General features: G+C 38.0%; 2 protein-coding genes across 3 annotated transcripts in view; one reads left to right on the top strand and one right to left on the bottom strand.

Moving 5' to 3' along the window:
- hrasa (HRas proto-oncogene, GTPase a) overlaps positions 1–7,176 on the bottom strand; it is a 30,580-nt gene extending 23,404 nt beyond the window's left edge. Inside the window, exon 1 of the mRNA XM_048158634.1 lies at positions 7,019–7,176. The gene's annotated coding sequence lies outside the window, so the exon portion shown is untranslated. The remainder of the gene's footprint in view (positions 1–7,018) is intronic.
- A 1,289-nt stretch (positions 7,177–8,465) lies between these two features.
- Positions 8,466–25,791, top strand: lrrc56 (leucine rich repeat containing 56). Of its 2 annotated transcripts, XM_048159213.1 has the most exons (13): positions 8,466–8,734; positions 8,851–9,024; positions 9,159–9,246; positions 9,520–9,580; positions 13,836–13,932; positions 14,157–14,354; positions 20,153–20,342; positions 21,270–21,461; positions 23,911–23,969; positions 24,072–24,217; positions 24,303–24,472; positions 24,557–24,824; positions 24,918–25,791. In XM_048159213.1, the coding sequence occupies exons 2-13, from the start codon at positions 8,869–8,871 to the stop codon at positions 25,066–25,068; spliced, it is 1,776 nt and encodes a 591-aa protein (XP_048015170.1). In that variant the 5' UTR covers positions 8,466–8,734; positions 8,851–8,868; the 3' UTR covers positions 25,069–25,791. The 2 variants fall into 2 exon arrangements, with proteins under 2 accessions (XP_048015170.1, XP_048015172.1); XM_048159215.1 differs by lacking the exon at positions 8,466–8,734 and having other exon boundaries at positions 8,881–9,020.
- The last annotated feature ends 1,586 nt before the right edge of the window (positions 25,792–27,377 follow it).

Genomic DNA, 27,377 nt, shown 5'->3' with positions numbered 1-27,377 from the left:
CACATACAGAGGGCGATGAAAGTTTGATTAGGACCTTCTGTCAGAGCAACCTGTTGTTTGGGATGAAGAGATCAGTAGAGACTAAACTACACATCCCATCGGGTTCTTCCCAGTGCTATCTCTATATCGCTCTTTCTAAGATTCATAATTAGCGCCAAAGTGTCATGGGGCTTCAAAAGGGTCCTAATGAGCCCCTGTAGTCCTGTACTGTTTGGGAATAAACCATCTAAACCAAAGACAACACTTGCATGACAGGTGCCCAGTGGTGAAATAACGTCTTAAGTGTGTTTCCAGGACATTACTATGAAGTTTCTAGAGTTTTCTGTGTGGTTTCTAGGTGGTGGCTACTTTCCAACCCTAGTCAAAAGTTGGAGGGCCGAAATCAAAGACCAAAACAGATAGCATTTCTCCGATGATGCGTTCTTACTGCATCAGAATCTATTTTTAGCACACAATGTGGATAAACTATACAGGTAAATAGGTCAGCAGTGTGGGCGCACTTCACCGTGATTTTTTATTTTTTTTTAACATACATTTTACATTTGGTATTTGGTAAAACTCTTTAGCAATATGTAAAATTTGCTCACAGCTCGTTGGTGAAGAACTTTATTATAACTGGTTTATCACTTGTGAAAATGAACACTGAACAATTCTATTACCCAAATTTAAATACCGCTTAAATGAAAACTTTAATTTTGGTTTCGGTGTTTCTGTAAAAATTCATTTCTTCAACTTAAACTTATTTTATTTCAGTCAGTTAGCAAGGCAATATACCTCATTTCCATTTAAGTTTTCATAAATTTATATTTTACAATTTCAAGTTTTTAGCCTAACCCTAACTATTACGTTATTACAACCTAAATTCCGGAAATGTTGGGACGTTTTTTTAAATTTGAATAAAATGAAAACTTTATTCACAATAGAACATAGATAACAAATGTTTAAACAAAGAAATGTTACACTTTTATCCACTTAAATGAGCTCATTTTAAATTTGATGCCTGCTACAGGTCTCAAAAAAGTTGGCACGGGAGCAACAAATGACAAAAAAGCAAGAAATTTTGATAAGATTCAGCTGGGAGAACATCTAGCAACTAATTAAGTTAATTGATATAAAGTCTGTAACATGATTAGCTATAAAAGGGATGTCTTAGAGAGGCAGAGTCTCTCAGAAGTAAAGATGGGCAGTGAAAGAGTGCATAAAAAGATTGTAGAATACTAAAACCAATGTTCCTTAACGTCAAATTGAAAAGGCTTTGCAAATCTCATCATCTACAGTGCATAACATCATCAAAAGATTCAGAGAAACTGGAGAAATCTCTGTGCGTAAGGGACAAGGCCGAAGACCTTTATTGGATGCCCGTGGTCTTCAGGCCCTCAGACGACACTGCATCACTCATCGGCATGATTGTGTCAATGACATTACTAAATGGGCCCAGGAATACTTCCAGAAACCACTGTCGGTAAACACAATCCGCCGTGCCATCTGCAGATGCCAACTAAAGCTCTATCATGCAAAAAGGAAGCCATATATGAACATGGTCCAGAAGCACTGTCATGTCCTTTGGGCCAAGGCTCATTTAAAATGGACTGTTTCAAAGTGGAAAAGTGTCACTAAACTGCCATCTTACTATGAAGAAAACAAGAGCATGAACGCACATGAATTAAAAGAGATCTATTTTCCTTAGGACAGAACCTCTAATATCAAGGCCTAATGTCCATTAATGCATCCTCTGTGGCAAAGAGAAACCATGAAACAAAATGGGCTGATGGCACAATACGGCTGTGTACGTTGTCAAGGGTATATAAAAAAGACAGAAAAGATTTGAAAAAAAAAAAAAAAAAAGTGTTCAAAATTTAGCTTTCGTTTGGGCAGTACTTCATATTTCAAGGCCTTAGGTCTGCTTAAACGCATACTCTGTGGCGGCCAAGAAACCACACCACAAAATGGGCTGATGGATGATAGGTGGCTCAGTGTGCAATGTCCTATATGCTAAGTTTAATAGTTTCTTGTGCACACACGAAAGTCTGTATATTTTTTTATTTTTGCAAAGGTCCTTTTAGAGGCTCTGTAATGCGGTGCTAAGAATATCGTGAGAAGAAACCCTGCATTTTTGCATAATGAAAAAGTGCATCTTGAATTCATTAAGTTGTGTTTGACAATCACTAAAGAATCACTAAACAGCTGCTATAAAATACACTTCTTGTATGATAAATGTATTTTCATAAAATTCTTAATTTTCTATTATAGAAAACTAAATAGGGCCAATAGTCTGGAAATGCAAATATTTTTCCATACTCTGCTTTCTTTATCCATTCTTTTCCAGACCTGGAAATTACTCAAATCAAATTGCATACTTTTCCAAACTGCGAAAAAAGCGTAGCTGACGTTGGTCTTTTTGGAAGCTAGATATTTTACTTTATAACTTGTTAAATATGGATATTTTTCTTACACAAACGCATCGCTTCGCTTCAGAAGGCCTCTATTAACCCCCCGGAGACGTGTGAAGTATGTTTATGATGGATGGATGCACTTTCTTCAGCTTCATACTCATTGTTTCCCGTTCACTGCCATTACAAAGATTGGATGCGTCAGGATATTTATTAATATAACTCTGATTGTGTTCATCAGAAAGAAGAAAGTCATATACACCTAGGATGGCTTGAGGGTGAGTAAAACAGGGTAATTTTCATTTTAAAGTCAACTAATCCTTTAATACACTTAGAATACGTAACTACTGTACAGCGCTCGCTTCATTTTTCAGTGTCAGTGTCAATGTTTTTGCACCTCAAAACTATGCACTCTAATAATGACCTTGTTTAATGGATCATCAATAAGTTAAGGCCTATCGATTAAATTATTATTGACAATTAATCGATATCCAATCAGTGAACACAACCTGTATTATAGCAAGTGTGTTTGCTTAGGAAAGCAACAACATGGCTCTCTTTAGCAAGCGACGTGATGATTTATTTGTCAAAAACTACAGGAAAGGCTGAAAGCAAGAACTAGACATCGGCTCTAGGATCTGCCAAGGCTTTAGAGCAGCATACATACATACACCCTGTCACCATGAGCAGGCAATATGAACAGCTCATTTTGAAACCCTATAGTCCCTCTGGAAGCTCAGGATAAACTTACTGACACTATCAGGTCGGCATTTTATGGACACGAACGTATATCTAACACCTAGGATTTGGAATGAATATTATTTGCCTAATCATTGTGAAGTCCTGTCAGTTATTTTGAATCTTATATAACTAAACATTATGTTAGAGCACAAGTAAATGGTCCCAACAGAACCTCAAGTATCAATTTTCCCTGAGCCACAACCCTACAAAAGAAGAAGGCCTAAGTGATTTCCAGTCAGGTTCAGACAGTAAAAAGAATCTCACATGGGAAATGATGGAATCGAATACTGAGGAACCATAACAGATCCAGGCTGAGTGAGCGACTGACATCATCCCCCAAAATAACCATCACCAGCCAGATCATTACATCTGTCTAGCCTAAATCTGCTGCTCTACACTGCAGACACTTCAAGACATTGTTTGTTTGTTGCACATGAATGCACTTGAAACACTTTACAGCACACAGTATGTAGAAAAAGTATATAAAAACACCAACAAAAATGCTTCCAAATATCTGAAACTCAAATTAAATGATTTTGGGGGCCTGAAAACGGGTTTCAAAGTGCAAGTTTTTGAAAACGATACTGTTATTGTCTCTGTGTAAACTAAACAATGGTGACGTCATGCGTATGTGTATTACGTGTTCAGTCTATAGAGTACCTCAGGGATGATGTGTTTTTGTAGGCCAACCCGGAAGTTAGCGGCGCACAGGTTCCCTCGATGCATTTTTCCCATAGACTTTTGGAAAATCGCAAAAAATAAGCTCTGTGTTTAACGTTTTGTCTATCAAGAATATCTTTACAAGTTAACACAACATTTATACATTTTGAAGCCTAAATAAAGTCGACAGATATAAAAAGCTAACAGTAGGCTATAAACGGACTACAGCACACCATGGTCGCGGATCAACGTCGTCACCACCAAGCTTCCTCAAACTTTAATTAAAAAACAACTTTATTTAAAAACATGCTCGCTGATTATGATCTGCGCTGTGTATGAATACTTATCCACTTTTCCATGCGAAATGCTGTCCAAATGTCCTGTTTGTCACGATGACGTCTAAAGTCCCTGCCAAAGGAAGTAGTCCCTTTTAGCAACTTGTTAGCAATCGCCGTTTTTAAGACACAGTAAAGGTTTAAAAAAATCGCAAGTGGGTTATAACTGGTGTGTTTTATGTCATAGATCAAAACGTGAAAATATTTAGAGGCTTTGTTAACCACAGACCCATTCAAAAAACCATAGACTTTAGGGCGATGGAAGCGGAAATCGTAAAATGCTAACTCGCTTCCGGGTTTTGCATACAAAAACACGTCATCTCTGAGGTACTCTATTGGTGCGTAGTGTTTCTTTACAAAGTGACATCGCCATCTATTGGCCTGGCAGCAGAATACAGAGTTTTTAGCCATTTTCGTGGATCCGTGTGAACTGGGATCATTTTGACAACGTTGTTTTCTGTACTTTTCTGTTTTTAGTACATCATTGTTGTGTAAACATACCCTAAGTATTTATAAGTTTAAGTTTTTATCTAATATTTATATGTGACCCTGGACCACAAAACCAGTTGTAAGTAGCACGGGTATATTTGTAGCAATAGCCAACAATACATAGTCAGGTACATTGTACATTTCCTACCATAAATATATCAAAAATGTATTTTTGTGAGTGGATAAGGACTTCATTTGGACAACTTTAAAGGCGATTTTCTCAATATTTTGATTTTTTTACATCCTCAAATTCCAGATTTTCAAATAGTTGTATCTCAGACAAATATTGTCATATCCTTACAAACCATACATCAATGGAAAGCTTATTAATTCAGCTTTTGACCCGACTGGTTTTAAGTTTTAGTAAATGAGAACAATCTGGTCTTTACTGGTTTGAGGTGATCATAACTGGTTTAACCTGGCAGGTCTTCAGCTAGGCCACCTGAACGCAAACCTGACAAGCCCAAAACCACTTTAAAAGGGTTAGTTCACCCAAAAATTAAAATAATGTCATTAATTACTCACCCTCATGTCGTTCTACAGCCGTAAGACCTTCGTTCATCTTCAGAACACAAATTAAGATATTGTTGATTAAATCCGATGGCTCAGCGTGGCCTCCATAGACAGCAATGACATTCAAGGTACTAAAAACATATTTAAATCAGTTCATGTGAGTGCAGTGGTTCAATATTAATATTATAAAACGACAAGAATACTTTTTGTGCATCAAAAAAACAAAATAATGACTTTTCAACAATATCTATATGGGCCGATTTCAAAACACTGCTTCAGAGCTTTACGAATCAAATCAGTGACTCGGAGCACCAGAGTCACGTGATTTCAGCAGTTTAGCTGTTTGATAGGAGATCTGAATCACTGATTTGAAACAAAAGATTCATAAATCTCAGAAGCTGCAGTGTTTTGAAATCGGCCCATATAGGCCCATATGTTTTTTTTGGCGCACAAAACGTATTCTAGTCACTTTATAATATTAAGACAGAAACCACTGTACTCACATGAACTGTTTTAAATATGTTTTTAGTACCTTTATGGATCTTGAGACTTTGAATGTCATTGCTCTCAATAGATGCCTCACTGAGCCATCAGATTTCATCAACAATATCTTAATTTGTGTTCCGAGGATTAACGAAGGACTTACGGCTGTAGAACGACATGAGGGTGAGTAATAAATTACATCATTTTCATTTTTGGGTGAACTGACCCTTTAAAACAAGCCAACATACATGTCTGCGATACCAATTCAAACCAAAAAAAAAAAAAAAAAACATCTTAGGCTAGCCTGTTTTTCAGCAGGTTTTGGTTCATATTTATAAAGACTTTGACATGGCTGAACTGAAGGAAGCATAATCATATGTCAATAGTGTGACCCTCACAGTGAAAAGAGCCTGTAAATAAGGATCATAATATGATAGCACCAACTCACATCATCTAAAATAACAGCCTAGAAGGCTTCAGAAAAACACATTTGGTTCATTTTGTAACCAGAGAGCATCTACGAATCACACTGTTTGGTATAAAAATATTCTGAAGCAATAAAATATCACACTTCTGTACTTCAGCGATCTAAACTTGGTTGTTCTGTGATAAAACAGACTATTAAACTTCCGCACTGCTCTTCACAGTCTAGAAATTACGATTCCTACTATGCTGAGGAACATTAATATACATGAGCTGAGTCTTTGCAATTGGTGGGCTACTAAGCGACGTCAGCGGAAAGTAATTAGTATTCAGCAAACAGTCCTTCGCCATTGGAACGCTGCGACGCAAACTCAGGATGGACTACTTAATATTCATGAGATCGTCTTTGTCATAGTAGAATTTGCAATTGTTCGTCGGGTACTATGGGGCGTCACCCGAGTTTATAGAGAGGCTCGTAACTGTCACATGGATGCCACCAAAACTTAACAAATTAGATAATTAGACAACATCTTTACATTCAGTGTTGGACTTGAAATCTTTTCCAATAAATGCAAGAGAAGCCATGGTCAGTTTGATCGATTACTAGAGTCTGGTTCAATGTAAACTGAACTGATTCAGTGTTTAGATGCTTGAACAGGTTTCATTGTGAAGGGTGAAGAAAATATAAACTAATTAAATAAACACTATGCGAGTTTTCTATTTCAATCCTCAAAAACAGTTAAGAATAAAACGCAGATTATAGAAAATACAGACTGGAATCTATATCGATTCACACATATGTAAACATTCTCAATGCAATTATAAAAACGCACTAATAATTACCATACATATCGAGCAATTGTCTGTAAATTAATAGCAATATGTTTAAGGTAAACATTTTTTCCCACTATGAGTCGTTAGGTTACAATGTTACATTGCAATCAAACGATTTATGGTTTAATAGCAGAAAAATGCACACTTCACCTCTGATTCCCCGGATACCGTTACTCTCCAGGAGACTTCGTTTATTTCGAGATTTTCCTGGATTGTATTAGATGTAGCAGACAGTCCAGTGTGAACAATGTGCTCCGCTGTGTGTGTGTGTGTGTGTGTGTGTGTGTGCAGTACAGACTACGCCCAGCCCCACACGACACACAGTACCGCCCCGGCAGCCCAAACACCAATCCTACTATGGCAAAGGCTGAGCTTATGAATATTAAGTAGATCCTGGTGACGTTGCTTGGTAGTGCCAATCACGAGGCTTTGTCCCACCCCCAATAACACAACAACCAATGGGGTTAGCAGGCACCGCCAGAATACAGCTCCTCGTACTGTTATCATTTTTTAAATTGCAAAACCTAATAAAATATTTTTTTTATGATTACATAACTGCTGTCGTTGTAATTCTTTTGCAGTTTTTCCACAATTGTAACATCTCTTCCTTATGTGTAGCTACATAGACCACAGAGTACAGTTACTTTTTATGGATTACATGACTACACATTATTTACACAATGGCAGTAAGTTGTTCATAATTCATTGATTCTCCTAATTTTTCATTTTTTTAACGTTTTTTTTATTATAAACCTGCCACTTATAGATGTCCGTGATGTTTTTCCAGTGGTGAGGGGGAAATATAGATAAAAGATAGATTAATATATATATATATATATATATATATGAAATAATAATAAATATAGATTAAATATTTGATGTAGCAGTGATATTGCTGTGAATTTCATGTTTTTCAATATTTGTTTTTGTAATGTTGCTGTTTTCTAAATTTACTTAATTTTAAGTAAATATGTTTTAAAATCATAAGTTTATAATGTTTACTATCAGCAAACATTAACAGGTACATTAGTGTTAGTATTTTGAAGTATTAACTGTCCGTACATTGCGCTTTAAAAAGAATCTGTTGAAGCTCTTGTTGGTGAATAGAATATACGTTTTGGACTATATTTTTTCTTTGTATCTGTCAAAATAGTACAAGATTATCCTACAATATATGTGATATCAAATAAGGGTTAGCACAAAAGTAATCTAAATGTAATCCAAAAGTAGTCAGATTACGTTACCAAAAATGTGTAATCTAAGAGATTATATTACTGATTACACATTTTGTCATGTAATTTGTAATTAGTAACTGATTACAATTCATAAGTAATCTACCCAGTTCTCTCTACCCAATATTCATCTACTAAAGATTCTTCATAGAATTGCACGTTCATGGAAATTAAAACTTATGGCCCTTACAGTTCTGTTTGTGTTTATTCTAACCGCGTGCTTGTCTGTCACTTTAAATGCTCGAGCTTGTTACAGCGTTACATCGATTCTGATTGGTTGTCAATTGTTTTTATCGTTAATCTGCTGGATAAAATCGTTCTGAAAGCGATTGCCAACAATATTTCTCTGTGCCGTTATCGTTATAGCTGTGGTGTGAACTTTGCTATTCTTTAATACTAAAAACGATTTTTAGAACCATATCTTTATCGTTATCTTTATAGTTATCGTCCTTGGTGTGAACGGGCCTATTCATTATTACAAACTACAGTCACGAAGATGTATTCTATAATGGACTACAAATCCTACGCGCCCCGGCCCGTATCCAGGAAGTAGTTCCCGTTGCTATGCAAACTTGCTGTCGAGACAGGAGACGAATGCTTATACACCGAATATCACGTTGTTTAGGCTCAAAAGGTAAGAAAAGAATACAATTATAAAATACAACGCACATAGTATGACATTTGAACAGTTTACTGAATTCATTAAGTTTGCCGTTTTCTCTAAAACTGTTAACATTTATTTCATGTTAGGCAAAACAAAGGTTACAAATGTGGAGTGAAGCACCGCTAAAGAAGAGAGCTGGCCCAGCTCGCTCCACTGTGACTGAGTTCAGCGGATCTGCTGTATTAAACCCCACACCTGCTGCTGACCCCGAGCCCTCTGACCTGATGATGGATCAACGGTGTCTTTTACCAGAAAAGTTGGTAGGCTCTCAATGTTGAGGCTAAACTTTAAACGTTTCATGTAAATTGGGCGATAAATGTAAAAACGTTGTGGGCTATTATGTTACTGCTCAAAATCACCGGATGTTTAGGTTAAATGTCCTTTTTTTCCCCAGAAAATCCTGTCTGGTTCAGACAATTTACAAGAAGTGAAGTCACTAGAGATGTGTGTTGACACCCGACAGGTCACTCTAGACAACTTTGGTGAGATTTTTTTTTGTTAAAATATAAATTTTATTTATTAATTAAAAAAGTAGCTTATTTATTCTTTAAATAGCTAATTAATTTATCTATTTTTGCTTTATGCTGGTATTAAGAATTTGAGGGCACCACATTTTTACTTGTCATTCATGTCGTTGTAAAAAAATAGCAATGGTCCAAATGTGAATGGGGTGTAGTTTGGATTGATATGGCTGAATGAGCAATGAAGACATTACCTTCTATGAAATTTTATGTTTTTGTCCACTTGTCTCTCAGGAATCTACTTGCCCAAACTTACACAGCTGAAAATGAACAACAGTTTGATCTCATCTGTGCGGTAAGACCTCCATTTCCCTACATAAGGCATTTAACATCCTTGCATCCTCCCTCTCTTCCACACACCTCTTCCTTTAAGGGACAATATTTGCTCCCTTAAATTGATGTGACAGTGCATTTTTTACCTTTATAAAATAAATAATGTTTTTACCATATGTAATATTTCTCTGGTGTCTCCAGAATGTGTCTGTGAAGTTTCAGCTCAAAATACCCCACAGATCATATATTATAGCTTGTCAAATTTGCCCTATTTGGGTGTGAGCAAAAACACACAATTTTTTGTGTGTCCCTTTAAATGCAAATGAGCTGCTGCTCCTGACCCCTTTCCAGAAGAGGGTGGAGCTTTAACAGCTCGTGCTTTGGTTGCTCAACAACAACAAAACTGGAGAATCTCACGCAGCCAAAATGATGATTGTCAGTAACGGTGTTCAGCCTTACACCGTGTCCTAACCAGACGCGCCGCGACAAGCGAATGAAAATGAAACTGGACGTTTCTGAACGGTTAGTGGATAAATTTATGTAGTTGCTGTGGAGTTGATTCAACTTCGTCGACTAGCATTTTCCGTCATGTTAATCTTTTGTGCAAATCCATCGTTGAATTGACCCTCGTTTGGGAATCAGTCCGGCGTAAAATGACAGCATGATAACAACACTCTACTACAACAACTCTTCCTCTTCTCTAAAGAAGCCCAACGTGCCGTAAATTTTGGGGTTTGTGATGTCACCAACCCTGGAAGAAGCTCGTTGTAGTCCCTACCAGTCGTTTGTTGTAGTCCTTAAACAGCGATTTCTGTAAAAGAAAATATCTCCTTTTGCATTGAACTTTGAGCATTATAACTTTGCAGATGTTTTTATGCTCAAACAGCAACAATACACACTAACTGAAGTTAAAAAAGTGAAATCATAATCAAGGACCCTTGTAATTTTACCCTTTTGTTTGTGGAACTGTTGTATAAAATCAGTCACATTTGCAGTTTTGTGGATATTTGGGAAAAATTGCATTCTTGCTCATATAATATATTATTAACATTAAAAACTTGAAATCACACGGGGTATGTTTTTTGTATCGAACAGAGAGTCTTATCGTTTGAGTCTTAATCAATCTCTATGCACAGCCTGTGTCTATATTTGTTCTTCATGCTAGTAAGTGCTAAATCCCCACTTTTACAAAGATACGTTGTCGAGAACGGCAGTAATGTAGCGTTATTTGATAAGGCAACATACTCTGCACACAGGGATGGGCAAAAATACATCAAAATGTATTTTAAAATAAAATACCAAATACCTTAATTTTAAATGTATCAAAATAAACTACAAAATACAGCAGCCAAACCATGTATCAAAATAAATTACTGTATTTTTGTATTTTGAAAATACTACAAAATACTTTTACAAGGGAGCATGAAATTTCTTTGCAAACCTTCCATCAGTTGGCCAGTTTGATCTATCCCTTCACCATTACACTGACTTGATTAAGTAAACAATGTTTGATAGCAACAGCTTTTCTTTGCCCGAGTCATGCAATAAATCTGACATATGCAACCAGTTAAAGGCACAAATATGTAGGATTTTTAGATTCAAATATTCAAAAACCACTAGAACAATGTTTTTTGTTAACTTGTGTACTTAAATTATCCCAAATGTTTTCAAGAAATTCTAAATCCAGAGAAATAAGCAATTTTAACCAGGACACACACCGTGTCCGTGTGTCACCTATCAATGACATCATTACCCTCGATTACCCATTTTATTTTGTCGAAAAACCATGGAAACATCAAAGACACTTTAGTACTGTATATTATGAGTTTTATTAGACAGGGAAGCAACTGTTTGGAGACATTCATCGACAGAAAACTCATCATGTTATATCGCTTAACACATTAAGGGCCAGATTTACTAAAGGGGCAAATTACTGTGAGAGCGCAGTTCCACAAATGTGTTGATGGGAGTGGCAAGTTTTGCACGTGATCTGCTGACATGTAAATATAGGCCAACATAGCTTGGCAAACGATATGTTCGGATAAGGTCTTACTCTGGGATTTCAAAGAAATTAACAATCCTTCTTCCACGGACTCTCTGTTCTCTGCGTTGTCTCCTCCTAACAGCAGCAATTGCAGCCATGTCACAAAATGGGTTCAGACATGCTTTTTTAGGGCGTTAAATAATGGTGTAAATACCAGTAAATTGACGAGCACAAACATTAGTAAATTGCAATGTGTGATTCATTTAAATACTCTCCTCCCATAAATCTTGCATTATGAAAGGGAAACTCCTAAAAGGTCAGCCGCAAACACTCAGTCCACGTGTTTTCAGCGCTAATTTTATACTGTGTGTCTTTAGTAAATCCCGACAGTAGTTTTTTAACGCCAAAAGAGGGTTTGCGCTGGCACAAGCTGTTAGTAAATCTGGCCCTAAGTCTTTTTGTTTAAATCTTGTTTTCTTGATTTATCGCAAGTACCATGTTTTACCATGACTAATATCGATCTATCTTACTGCAGTGTGCAACAAGTGTCTCATAGTAGCTGCTGAGCGAACGCACAGAGTAGCACTATAAAAACTTTCAACACACAAATGCTTTACCCTACGTGCACATGACCGGAAGAAGAGGAAGCGGCGACTGTGGCATAATAAAAGATCCGCTGCTGTCGAGCTGTGTGTCGCACTCGTCTCTCATTAGTAATCGCTCCAGTGGGCTCGTTACTGCTCTCACAGCATTCAGTCCTGCTCTGCTTCATACTACAGTAACGTTAATAATCTCATCCATGAACATGATTTCTGCCCGAGTCCGTCCCGATTCTTTTCCACGGGCTGTAGATGTGAAGACAGTACATCCCATGATTCCATGAAATCAAGGTGTCATCGAGCTTCGCCTTTGTTTTGAATTGGCGCTCTTTAGTGGCGAAAATTTACATATTGTGGCTTTAACAGAACAAATATTCACATATCCCTGTGATCTCCCAGATGAAGGTTAGTTTTAAAGTAACCAACAGTATAATGTTTGCAAATGACTCCTAATTGTATCCTAATTTAGTTACTTGGTGTTTGGTAATGAAGGGCCTACTTTGCATCAGCAACACTGACTCAAAGACAAACAAGTCACTCATAAGAAGACAACTCATGGCACCTGTATTCATAGCAACTAGTTTTTAACCAATTAATCATTTGATTGTTAATCATAAATATGGGGGCTGCTGTTCGGTATAATAGTTTTCAAGAACATTATGTAAATTGGTATACTATTTAACCTAGGCTACCAAAATGAACACCAAAACTTAACATGAACTGTTAAAAATTATAGCAATTCATGCTACAAATTGATGAAAAGCTGACAGCCTGCATGATTCTTGACCACCTTCTTCCATATGGATCAATTTTCTGTTCTGATCTCAACAAGTCTCTGCAAACTATTGAGTAAGCACCAATCAGAGGCCGCGATTTTATGATGTCATCATGTAGACTTCTTACAAAGTATTTTACAGTATTTTAAAAATACAAAACACTAAAGTATTTTGATACAAAATACATAGCCATTTTCATCAACCCTATCAAATACAAATTACTATTTTGTATTTGAAATACGTAATTGAAATACATGTATCATAAATACTGCCCATGCCTGTCTGCACACAACCTATCATATGCACACTGCTTGTGTGGATGCAGTCAGTTTTGACCACAAAAGATGAGGTAATTTGATTGGATGTCATGCATTTGACCATTTTGCCTGTTAGAAATACATGCTCGGGTTTCATGCTATTTTAAGGTGGATTAGAATTAAATGAACGGCAAAACTCAACATTTTGTTTGCGTACCCCCTCTGTCACCTCATGTACCCCAGTTTGGGAACCACTGCATTAAGGAATAATTCACCCAAAAGTGAAATATGCAAATGTCATCTTTTACTCATTTTCACTCGTTCTAAACCCTGAATTGAAGACAACAGAAGATATTTTGCCAGAATATTAACTCTGCTCTTTGCTATTAACATGTGCAATGAAAGTTGGGGACTTGGATTTCAAGCTTCAAAATGAGTTGTGCCAACATGGACAGGTTGTGTTACATGTCCTCATCCTCAAAAACCATCTACAAACATAAGAATAAACAAACATTTTAAAGAATGCAAAACAGACTACATTAAATTTCACAGAAGATAAACACGCAATTAATTCTTGAAATTAATTAGTGGGAGTGAATCAGGAAATGCTGCTGCTGGAGAGAAGGGCAATGATCGCTTATTATTCTCAGTATTTCCCCAGGGATCTCGGAACCAGCCTTTCCCACCTGCAGGTCTTATGGCTGGCTCGATGCGGTCTGACCGATCTGGAGGGGATTTCTGCTCTTTCTTCCTTAAAGGTATCAAACACCATTTATAAAAGTAAGAGGGTTATAGACTGAATTGATTGAACTCTTTTTTTGGAACGCACAGTAAAAGGTATTTGTTTTTCTAATGTGAAAGTATTTTGATCTTATTAAGCCATCTTATTAAAGTATTTAGTATTAATTAATATAAAATGTTTATTTCTTTGAAAAAGAGTCACCTAATAAATCGATCATGTACTGTATTATGTTTTCCTCAGGAGCTGTATGTGGCATATAACAGCATATCAGACCTGAGTCCGGTCAGTATGCTGGAACACCTGGAGCTGTTGGACCTAGAGGGGAATGATGTTGATGATCTGGCTCAGTTGTGGTATTTAGGCTGTTGTGGGAAGATCAGAACACTTTCACTGGAAGGAAACCCTGTGTGCACCTGCCCCAGTCCAGGCATGTCAGAGGTACATAAAGAGTTTAGACCAGATTATAAGCGGCCTGTCTAATAGAGAATGAGAGAGATGAGGCTCAGCTTCTCTCTGTGGTTGACTAGACTAAATGTCCTGACAGATGATGATGTCTCCATATGGTCCATTAAATCAGAATCAATTATTTTTGACCACTTCATGTAATGCTGCCCCACCCCATCCATTATAGAAATGACACAATAATATGTTTGATATTAGAGACCCATAATGGACAAGGCCAATGATTGATGTAAATATTGGTGCTGTTGCATCACTACATTTTGGTCCTTTTAGCTTTAACATATAAGCAGAACAAAATAAGTCAGTAAAATTATTTGGTAACACTTTACAAATAAGGTTCCATTTGTTAACTCAGTAAATATTTGTTTTCATTATAATGTTTTTTTGTTTTTTTAACTATTTCTGTTTAGCTTTAATAACTTTTTAAAATCTATTTTAGGTTTAGTAATTTTAGTACTTCGATGTAAACATTTTATTTTATTTAGCTGCCAAGATAACATTTATTTTGTTCATCTAATATTTATATTTTATTTTATCTTTTATATTTAATATTTAATTTATTTCACGCATATCAACACTTTTATTTAGACTGAGTTCCCCTTACTGCTTTCAATTTTCAGTTTTCGGATACTTTTCTTCTTTTGTAATTCGTCATGACTTACAAAACTGGGGCAAGTGTTCAGTGAAACAAACTGCTTTGAATATTCATGAAGTGGTAAATGAACAGTGCCCTCATTTGCTTTCTCTCTGTCTTTCACTCACTTCCTTTACTGCGGATGAAAACAGGCCTTTGAATTTCCGTTCACAGCAACAAGTGATATATAACTGGTATATATATATGTACACTACTGTACAAAAGTTTATGGTCTTTTGAAGAAAGACATTAATACTTTTATTCAGCAAGGAGTCAAGGACATATTAAATTGATCAAAAGTGACAGTAAATACTTTTACAGTGTTAAAAAGATCTCTATTTCAAATAAATGTTGTTCTTTTGAATGTTCTATTAATCAATAAATCCTTATAAATGCAAGTATTATGGTTTCCACAAAAATAGTAAAGACGACCTATTATGCTTTTTTAAATTTTCAACTTTATTGTTTAATGTTGCTATTTGAGCAATAAAAAATGGCAGCAAAGTTACAAAGCATAAAGCCATTCCAAAGGGAGTTATTCTCTATATCAGTAAGTATTGTTTCTGAACTCCCTAAAACATCTTGATTGAGTTTTCTACTGAGAATGTACCGCCCAAGGCATACGCAAAATAAAGGGGTGAGGCCTGGTTGAGTTGCGTTAGTGTGTTGAAACTTCCAGTTATGGTAAGGGGAGTGACATTTCCCATACATGCTCAAAGCAGTTGACCAGTCACATCACACTGGTCCAGCCAACCAATCAGAACACATTGTGCTTTTCAGAAGGAGGTGCTTCATAGAGACAAGGACTAAAAGGTGTGCAACTAATCAGAAACCATGGTAACAAACTATGAACTAGAACTAAGGCAAATCATGGACTCATGAAACTCATGGACTCAGGACATGGCAATGAAACTATTAAACTAAACAAGACATGATTAAAACAAGGATCAATTAGGACAAGGATCTGGAAATAGACTTGAGTGTAGGGGCTGGTAGAAGGGAACACCAAAGCAGAGATGATGAAGGGAGGAGCCAGGGAGGAGGCGACAGAGGGAGTAGCTAGAGGATGACCTACAGCGGAACTAATGGAGGGAGGAGCCAAGATGGAGCCAGGAGCCCAGCTGACTGAGTTGCTACTGGAGAAGTCGTGATAAAAGGAGACCTAGGCAGAACCGGGAATACAAAGACCCAAAAGGCCTGGAGTGCGAAGACAGATTCGCAGATGCGTGTGACCAAGGTGCAGATGTGGGCTTGGCAGTTCCGCCATTGTCCTCAGTCAGTGCAACAGAGAACAATGGCTGATCCAGAGGGAAGAAGGAGCGATGACAGACCAAGGTGGAGCCAGAGGGACGAGGGAGCCCGGTGGAGCCTGAGGGATGACAGACCATGGTAGACTGAGGGAGCATTGAGCCAAGGAGAAGCCGATGGGTTGGAGGGCTAAGGTGGAGTCCGGGGCTCAGAAGCTTCAGATGGAGCTGAAGGATCGTCAACACCAAGGTGGATCTGAGTAGCTTGGAGGAACCACTGAAGGAGCTGAGGGGCTGAAGGCAGACAGTGAAGATAAGGCTAAGGAACTGGATGGCTTAGGCAGAAGAGGAGGGAGAAGGAGGTTGGGCAGGACCATCCGCAATGAAAGAGACTAAGAGCTGGGCAGAACCAATGGCAACAAAGGTGACTTAGAGATGGTCTGATTCAATGATCACGAAGAAGACTTGGAATTGGGCTAAACCAGAAGAGACAAGATGATTTGGAAATGGGTTGAACCAGCAGTGACTGTAGACCATGAAACATTCCATCATCCAGCTCATCAAATAATACCTCAGATTACTCAGCTCTTTAAAAGGCCCTCATCAATGGGAGTGACAGCAGGGATCCAATCCATCACATTGAACTCCACTAATATTCCCTCAATGACCTGATCAGACTCCGCAATGGGCTCATGCTCCAGGATGAAATTGGCCTCTGGAAAAATGTTCTAGCTCTTATGTCACGGCAGGATCAGGCTCTGAGTCTGCGGTGGGCTCTGGCTTGTGATCTGTAGCAGGCATGGCTGAAGGCTAGCTGGAATCTGGTTCTGGTGTTGAGTCAGGGCTGGCGATGTCCTCATCAACAGGGCAGATGGTGAACAGTGAGTCACACTGAGCCAGCACCCACTCCACATAGGCAGTGAAGCTCCCTCTAGGACCTTCCATGGTCAGGCGTGCCTTAGACCTCTCGTTGAGACTGGTGTGTAAAAAGATGCAGACTGAGCGATCCGGGTAATGGTTGAGGCACGCCAGAACTAAGAAGTCCTTTGTGTGATCCTTGAGGGATCCCCTGCTTGAGCAGTAGGAGGCAAACTGTAGCTATATCCATACTTTTCTTTCTCTTTTGCTGCTTTAACTCCCTCGGGTCAGCGGTCACGCCGGCGATACCACCTCATTTTTTTTTCTTACCAGTGTGAAAGAGACTCAAAATACTCTGTCAATGCTGCACATACAATTAAGAGTTATACACCATTTTAATCTGTGGAATATCTTCTTTTATTTGTGTACACTCAGAGTAACAACAAAATGTTGTGCTTTTTGCAAAATAAAGAAAACTAACATGATGCATGATCTCGTTTGTCTCCCTCTGAACGAAGTCCAATCTGATAGTTCTCAGAAAATGAACTGTAACTTAAGCCGTGCACACACTTAACGATTGTAAGGCCGATTATGAATGTAAATTGATACTTATGACTGATCGCGCTTAAACGTGTCCAGTCAGAGCCAGTTGCGTTCAGTCTGCGATTACAGTCAGTGTTCAAATTCCATGTGAAAGTATATAAATCTGCTTCAGTCGCAGGAAACAATCGCTGTGTTGATCACAGTCTTAGAATGTTTTAGCTAGTCGTTAAATGTGTGCCCGACTTTAGTGAATATTAATCACAAACAAATTAGACTTGTGTCTAAAGAAACTTTGAAATGTCAGGTTTTAAATCATGTAAGTCAAATTGAAAACAAAAATTCTGTGTTTATGTAATCTGTATGAAAAGAGAGCCATGTCAGAAGTCCGTGATTCAGCTCATTATCCACTAATGCGGCCACACCCACGGAGCCAGCGCTATTCAGACGCAAATTCTGAGGCAATACATGTATGTATCGTCTCAATCGTGTATTTATTGTCTTGAAAAGTGTTTATCTGTATGTTAAAGCCATGGTTAGTGACCTCTGGAAGCCTTTGTTAGTTCCTGGAATATCACATGACCTGTTCTTCTTTAGATTAATTTGTGGACTAAAGGTGTACAGAGCGCCCTCCGGCTGCAAGTATGAATTGAAAACACAGTATCCAGCGCTCATAGTGATGACAATAAATATTAAATAAATATTACTCCTCTGTATAGAAAATTGACATAAACATATGAGAATCCATCAATATTTCTCCAAATGTGCATGCTTTTAAGCTAAAAGGCTATATGAAATGCCATAGAGGTAACATAATTGTTCAGACACTTTGCATAACAGAAATACATTATATTTTAAAGTATATAATAGAATACCATTATTTTAAATTGTAATAATATTTCACAGTATTGCTGTTTTTTCTGTATGTTTGATATACACCATGATGAGCTTGAGACATGATCACAGAGGGTTTTTTCACAGCCTACCTGACTGAAAGGCCTCATTAATATGCAGGTCATTAGAAGTCTTTATGCGATTCTTTTGTCTTCTCTGGTGTAAATCACCCATTATTCATGATGATTCACGCCTCCACGCATACTGTGTTTCTTGACAAAAAGTGTCTTACAAAAACTAAATCAATATATTGTTATAAATGAACGAGTAGGCAGGATAATTTTTACATCATTTTGAAGCAAAAACTCTAGTCTACAACCTCCAATACCCAGAAGTCTTGTGAACACAGTTTTAATATATATTTTTTGGCTTTATTTCAGTGACTTTAAGTTTTTTGTTTTTTCAATAACCTCGCATAAACGTTATTCCTTCAAAAATACAAACATGTACATACATGTTTCTCACATATTATGGTAGCCTAGTTTGTGCTGAATACAGTGTAATGACACTTTTTCCATTAATATGTTTGTGAACAACTGAAAAAAGCACAAATGTCAGGGCATGTCAAAACTTCTCCAGGGCCCCGAAAATCCTCAGACCCCAGAGGGTTAATCTTCTCTAGGTTTGTCATTCTGTAACCTGTATTCTGTAAACATGCAACGTCCATATACTTGTTTTTCTGCGTTCCATGTTGGGATGTCTGTTTTTGTTTTAGTCTGTGTGATACCACTTACTGCCAATTTACCCAATAGTATTTCAACCCTGGGTTGCCAGTTGGTGGAAAACAGTGTATTGCAGTCACAGAAGCTAGAACACAAACTAGGTCAGAGACTGAAGATTCTACCCAACCTAAAAAGCCTTGGCATCCATTTAAAAAGCTCTGTGACTAGAGGCATATTAAAATGCAGATAAATCAACTCATTGACTTTCAGAATAAGGTTTATCACCTTCATTTATCAATTGCACTCATTCCTGTTGCTTGTCCTCAATCTGGCAACCAGCGTGAGTGTAGAATCTAAGGGGGAGGGGGCGGGAGAAACAACCCTCTCCAATATTTTGAATTTGGACTGCAGTACCCATTTCAACCACTAGTTGTCAATATTACATACTGCAGAATACACAGAGGATGGCAATCAACATGGAACAGGTGTGCAACTAATCAGAAACCATGGTAACAAACTACAAACTAGAACTCAGGCAAAACAGTGAGGGAAAAACCATGACAAAGAACCTAAACAGAAATTAATGAACAAAACAAGACAAGAAACTGAACATTACATAATTGTGACAAGAGGTGCGATAAAATATGTGAAAAAAAAAAGTTTTTTGAACATTCAAGCATGAAAACCTATTCTAGTAGACCCCAAAAACAAAATCAAGACTTTGCAAAAGAGCATAGTATGGCCTTTTTAAGCAACACAACTGTTTTCAACATTTATAATAAGAAGAAATAAGTTGCCACCATAATGTGGCTGTTAGCATGTTGCTATGCAGTTCCTAGGATTTTCTGAGTGGTTACAGTGTTTTGGCTAGAACAACACAATACACAATTTTCTTACAGATAGATTCATCACATTTGGTTTGTGTTGTTTGATGAACAGGTATTAGACTACAGCTACAGGTCTGCGGTCCGTGAGCTGATCCCTCAGTTGAGTGTCCTCGATGACGTACCTGTTGAAGAGGACAAACCTCAATGCTGTAGAACTTCATTGCATGATTGGACTCTTCTGAAAGAATCAATCAAAGATGGTTCAGTTAATGACAACCTGGATCACACAAATACAGATACAGGTAAAGACAAGCAGTAACTGCCAAGACTGTCTTAAAGGAACACGCCACTTTTTTTGAAAATAGGATCATTTTCCAACTCCCCTAGAGTTAAACAGTTGAGTTTTACCATTTTCAAATCCATTCAGCCGATCTTCGGGTCTGGCGGTACCACTTTTAGCATAGTTTAGCATAGTTCATTGAATCTGATTAGACCGTTAGCATCTCGCTCAAAAATTACCAAAGAGTTTCGATATTTTTCCTATTTAAAACTTGACTCTTCTGTACTATTTAAAGTTTCTGTACTATTTCTGTACTATTTAAAACTTGACTCTACATCATGTACTAAGACCGACGGAAATGAAAAGTTTTTTTATATATACTCTCATTCCGGCGTAATAATCAAGGAACTTTGCTGCCGTACCATGGGTGCAGCAGGCGCAATGATATTACGCAGCGCCTGTGACCCCCTGCTTGCACAGGGAGCATGCCTTGCAACCATGGAGATATTTGTGAGAGACGCTGCGTAATATCTTTGCGCCTGCTGCACCCATGGTACAGCAGGAGAGTTCCTTGATTATTACGCCAGAATGAGAGTATAGTTCCTAGCCATATCGGCCTAGAAAATCGCAACTTTTCATTTTCCGTCGGTCTTAGTACACAATGTAACTACAGAAGAGTCAAGTTTTAAATAGAAAAAATATTGAAACTCTTTGGTTATTTTTGAGCGAGATGCTAACGGTCTAATCAGATTCAATGAACTATGTTAAGCTATGCTAAAAGTGGTACCGCCAGACCCGGAGATCGGCTGAATGGATTCGAAAACGGTAAAACTCAACTGTTTAATTCTAAGAGAGTTTGAAAATAAGCCTATTTTCAAAAAAAGTGCAGTGTTCCTTTAAGACTGTTTGAGCAGCACTTGGTATCTTTAAGAATGTTTTACTCCATCAGAAGAGAGATCTGTCAGTGTGTGCGGCTTCAGACCTGCTTCAGCCCGGCCTCTTGATCTGAGAATCTCCTCCAGGAGTCTCTCCAGCAGTCCAGGCAGTGCCAGACCTTTCACTTCCTGCACCAGGCCAAGAACCGGGTTGACTGACTCCGACATCATCATCTTGAAACACAGGGCCAGTGATCTAACAAACGGTAAAACACCTTCACTGAACATGATAGAGCAGTGGTCGGCAATAGGTGGCCAGCGGGACAAAACTGGCCCGCCAGCAATAATATCTGGCCCGCGGCCAGATTATTTTGATAGCGGCTGGTTCTGAAATAGATCTTCATCTCGTGGTGCCATCTAATATTATCACCGTGTCTACACCAGACATGACTTTTTTCTCGCCACGCTGCAACAGCTAAAAGCTGTCTACTCTAAACTCGACAAACTGACCGTTGCAAAGCACTTGGACTATGTCAGAAACAGAACAGGGAATCCGTTCACTGTCGGGAATGTGTTGTGTCGCGTCACATCCAGTGTAGACAATACCACTGATTATATTGGGTTCTATTATCTTGGGTTCTATTATCTTTTGACGCATCGCTTTATGCCGCTCGTGTCCGCTGTAGACACGGTGTTATATTCTTTGCAAACAGCGACAACTTCGTTGCAGATAAGACACACCGGCTTTGCATTCACAAAACTAGGTAAGAACGCATAGTTGTCTTTCTATTCTTCTTTGTATGCCCTATTTTCGCTGTCAGCTTTCCTCTTTAGACTCTTTGATTGTACTATTTTCTCTCACCAGCTAGCTTAAATGTTAACATCACTCTGCACACTACGTAATAGCGTACCTCCAGCACGCAAACAATTTAAAATAAATGCAGTTTAGTATGTGAGGATGCCAAGGAATAATTCTAAATGTAAAAGTAGGCTAGTCAAATAATTATTACAATAAGTTAGGCTCCATTGTGTAACAAGCAAATTAAAATGATACACATTTATTATTCACAACATTGACAGAGGAAATAAAACATAGTTTGTTAAGTGACTCAAACATGCCATTAATGGGCTTATTTAAGTCCTCTTTTATTTTTTTATCCATTCCACATCTCCCACATATGTGTGTTTTAGCAAGGCGGTCTGTGTTGCAAGTTGGTGAATGAAGATACTTGCCAGGTCACTACTCTGCTTTATTAATTTATCCAGTGTAAAACCCGGACACTGCCACACAAATGTGGCTTTTTGTTATTGACTGTCCTACTACAGGATTTAACACAGAGTAACAGCTCACTACCAGTTACAAAAGACACTAACAGTTTGTCACAGGAAATTCTAGTTGCATTTTTCATCAATTAATTTCATTCATCATTTGACTATGTTCTTGCCCGCCATCTAGTGGCGAAAATGTTTTTTTGGCCCCGACGCCAAACTTAAAGGATTAGTTCACTTTCAAATAAAATGTTCCTGATAATTTACTCACCCCCGTCATCCAAGATGTTCATGTCTTTCTTTTTTCAGTCAAAAGGAAATTAAGGATTCCAGGACTATTCTCCTTATAATGGACTTCAGTGGCCTCCAAACGGTTGAAGGTCAAAATTACAGTTTCAGTGCAGCTTCAAAGAGCTTTAAACGATACCAGACGAGGAATAAGGGTCTTATCTAGCGAAACGATCAGTCATTTTAAAAAAAAAATGTAAATGTATATATGCTTTATACAAACAAATGATCGCCTTCCAAGTCGTTCCGTTAAAACCACACTTTCGTATTCTTCAAAAAGCTTACGCTGTATGTCCTACGCCTTCCCTATTCTACTTATGGAAAAAATGGAACTGGCGCTGCGTTCGTTCCGTAAGTAGAATAGGGAAGGCGTAGGAAATACACTGTAAGCTTTTTGAAGAATACGAAAGTGCGGTTTTAACGTAACCACTTGGAAGGCGATCATTTGTTTATATAAAGCATATACATTTAAAAAAAAAAAAGACAGATAACTAGATAAGACCCTTATTCCTCGTCTGGTATCATTTAAAGCTCTTTGAAGCTGCACTGAAACTGTAATTTTGACCTTCAACCGTTGGTGCCCATTGAAGTCCACTATAAGGAGAATAATCCTGGAATGTTTCAAAACCTTAATTCTTTTTCAACTGAAGAAAGAAAGACATGAACATCTTGGATGACATGAGGGTGAGTAAATTAACAGAAAAATTTATTTGAAAGTGAACTAATCCTTTAATTGCCTCTCATTAGCCCATGAGAGCGTGCTGCAGTTCCATTTTTCACCACAGATATACATTGGAAATATGTGGGGCACTGTAGAGCTAGAGGGAGGGCTCCGAGGCCACCTGTCCCATGTATTATCATGAATCCTTGTGCTACATTTTAATATATCCTGCTCACTTTACGACTTAAAATAGTTTAGAAAATCTGGAAAATATTTGTTGCAGAATTCTAAACACATTTATAATTTATTATTAATTCAGTAGAGGTCTATGTTTGAATAAATATTTTAGTGGGGCTCTGCCCCACCTGCCCATACAGACGAGTTGCGGCTGGACATGATGATGATGTTTGTAATCACAACATTATGTATCATATCACATATTTACTGGTTTCTGCTACATGTTATAAAGTGATACGTGAAAGGTGACGTTTCCACAGGTTTTGTTCTCTGTGGGAATCCACTACAGGCTGTTCGAGCACAAAGACAGAAAATAAAGGTGAATCTGATCATACTGATTCATATACTGTACATAGAGCATGAATGGCAATATAATTAGAAATTAAAGACCCATGAAAACATTTTTTTCCCATCTGCTCAGCTCCAAAACTCGCGTTCTCAAACCCGACCCAGCACACGGCTCAGCAGTTACGTTCCTGAACACACATATGACTATGAAGAGTCAAGCAGTGAGGACCGCAGCAAAGTTTTTGCTGAGCTCAGAAGCAGGAGGATTGAGCACAAGAAGTACTGAAACTCCTCTAACACACAAACACACTTTACTTCCTGTTACAATGTGGTATAATGGACACTGTGCTTTGACTTCCGACAGACATCTGTTGGCTACTGAGAAGGACCAGCAGCCGCAGGTGATGAAAATCCACCACAGTGATGATGAGTGTGATGATGAAGGCAGCCACAGTCATAGTTTCAGCAGTGATGACATCATTAAAGACAGAAACACAAGCTCTCCTGATTCGTCCTTTCAATCTCCCTCACCAGGTATGTCACGTTATTTCTCTCATATATATTATAAATGATCCTCATAAGTCTTGTCATGTTTTATCTTGTGCCTCTTTCTGACAGAATCTCCAGAGATGTTGAGACTAACCTCTTCATCAGACTGCTCCATGTCTCCCTCACCTCCGCCCAACTCAGCAGCTCCCCCTGCTGGCCGGAGGATAACGCAGATCCGCACTAGGAGACTCAGACCTCATTATGCTGACATTAGTAAACCAGAGGAGACTCCTGGGACTGATCTCAGAAACTTGTGTCCCCAGAGTATTATGACTGTATCATCTCAGACTCAAATATTCCACAAACCTCATAGACCCTCTGCTGTTAGAGCGCAAGGGTATATTCCCACCATTCCTGTTTAAATTCATATTTATGTGAACTATAATTTTAACAAACGCATTTCTGACTACAATATATTCTCCCAATTTAGGTCAGAGGATACCGGGAGTCATCAATACTCGGACATCCAGCACAAACCAATAACACTCTCTGAAAAACTAACACCCAGACGTCCACAAACAGCCAGAGCTGTACTGCAGAGGCTTCCAGACCGAAACCGAAGAAACGCCCACCTGGAATGATGGATTGTGGGTCAGATTAGGTCATTCATCTTTTCACTTCAGGTTTACAGGGTTTCAGAACCAGTGTAAAGTCTGCTGGAGTTGTCATTTACATTGCTGAATCATTAGGGGGCGCCATCTCCATTATGATAAATGCTTGTTTTTCTCTGCTTTAGTTTAGATGTATTCCATGAAAGGAGAGAGTCTTGGTCTAGATATTATGTGAACACTAATACAGAGAAATAATACTCTAAGTGTACCATTGAGACATTATATTTGACGTTAATGTCAGATGACTCATGCTTCAAAACTGTTTTCCTCTCATGGATCTCCAGCATCGCAGCATCCCCATCTGTCAGATTCTTAACATGTCTGGTCTTGCAGGTACAGTGTGTGCAGACGCAGGTGCAAGACTGTTCCTCCACATGTCTCTGAAATATTTTCCACAGATGACAAGTCAGATAACAGAGTGTTGTTCTGAGAATAATACATATAATTAATCTGTCAATAATTTCTACATGGTCCAAGCATTTTGGGCAGTATTTAGGTTTTTTAGTAGTCCAGATATATATCTCAATGATAAAATAACAAAATACAATACACATAAAATGACTAAAATACAGTAAGAAATTTTGTTGGAGGGTTACAGCTGAACATCAAATACTGTTTGTTAATAAAGGCCAATGGAGAATGAAAAACAATCATTCTTTTTCAATAAAAAATGTGAATGGGTTTTTAACAATATATTTCATGTATGTCCTTGTGGAACATTATAACAACTGATATTTACAAATGATAATCTGGAATGTCATTATATATAATAAGAAAGAACTGTTAAAAAGTTTGGTCAGTACATTTTTTTAAATGCATACTTTTCTTCAGCAAAGATGCATTAAAGGTGCAATATGTAATATTTTCTGTCCACTAGAGGTCGCTAGAGGCCTATTCAAAACAAAGGCGTAGCTTGATGACACCAAGTTTGAGCGCGGAATCTTGGGACATGTGGTCTTCATCACAACGGCCGGTGGAAAAGGATAGGTATAGGACTCAGGAAGAAGTCATGTTCATGGATGAGATTATTAATGTTATTGTAGTATGAAGCAGAGCAGGACCGAGTGTTGTGGGAGCTGAACGAGGCCGCTGGAGCGATTGCGCAACACACGCCTCACGAGCAGCTGAACTTTTATTATGACACAGTCACCGGCGCCGATTCCGCTTTTCCGGTCATGAGTATGAGGTAACACAGCTCTGTTTATCATATTAGATACATTTGAGAGTGTTGATGTTGAAATGATGATTATGCTATGTTGGCTACTTGACAAAATAGTTTTTTTCTCTGAGGCATGTTAAAGTTTGCCTGGAAAATCCAGCCTCACCGCTGTACCAGCGGATGAGTCTGGTCACCATTGAATCAATTTGATTTCTAGGGCGGAGCAAATCCGAGCAAACAGGAAGCGGAGTAAACCAATCAGAGAAGGGCGGATATGACGTTAGCAAAGCAACAAGAGAGTCAACAGCGAAAAGTAAATAAACGGCCCCCGGGCAAACACAATCTTTTTTGGCAAGCACGGAGAGTAGTTTAACATGGCTAGCGCTAGAGAGAGCGACGTTAATGACTTGTCGTTGTTGTGGTAAGAATTTGAGAATACGTGGTGTTATTGCCAACTGATATTGAAAGGACTTTCGCCGCACTAGAGAGACGCTGTTCGCGTCACTGAAATAAACAAATCTGATTGCACGGTACGGTTTGGAGTTGACTCGAGGCGCGACGGAGGGCGGACTGACCAGACTGATATATCTTGTAGAAGATATATCATTCTGGACTTGCCAGGCAATGGTAAAGCATGGTACTCTTGGAAAATCAAGAAAATTAGATTTAAACAATAAGACTAAACATGTTGAGCTATATAACAACAATTAGTTTTCTGTCTATAAATATATCAAAACAGTTGTTCCCTTGTCTATTAAAACATGAAAATATTAAAGCGTCTTTGGTGTTTCTGGTTTCTACAAAATAAAAGCGGAAACCGAGGGTAACGCGGGTATGACGCAATTGACGATTTACAAATAGTCACAAACATTTGGGATATTGTTAGTAGGCCTACTCAAGTGATCAAAATATATAACACTGGCCAAGTGGTTTTTGGATATATTACTGCAAAATTCTTACATATTGCACCTTTAAATTGATCGAATTTGACAGTAAAGAGATTTATTATCTTACAAAAGATCTGAATTTCAAATAAATTCTTTGAAAAAAGTATATTTACACATATGATATCCACAAAAAAATATTGATTTCTGATTTCTGAAGGATCATGTGACTGAAA

The sequence above is a fragment of the Megalobrama amblycephala genome, linkage group LG15 (assembly GCF_018812025.1).
Source record: "Megalobrama amblycephala isolate DHTTF-2021 linkage group LG15, ASM1881202v1, whole genome shotgun sequence".
NCBI classification, from domain to species: domain Eukaryota; kingdom Metazoa; phylum Chordata; class Actinopteri; order Cypriniformes; family Xenocyprididae; genus Megalobrama; species Megalobrama amblycephala.
The sequence above is the reverse complement of the archived record's forward strand: the minus strand, read 5'-3'. Positions and strand labels throughout refer to the sequence as shown.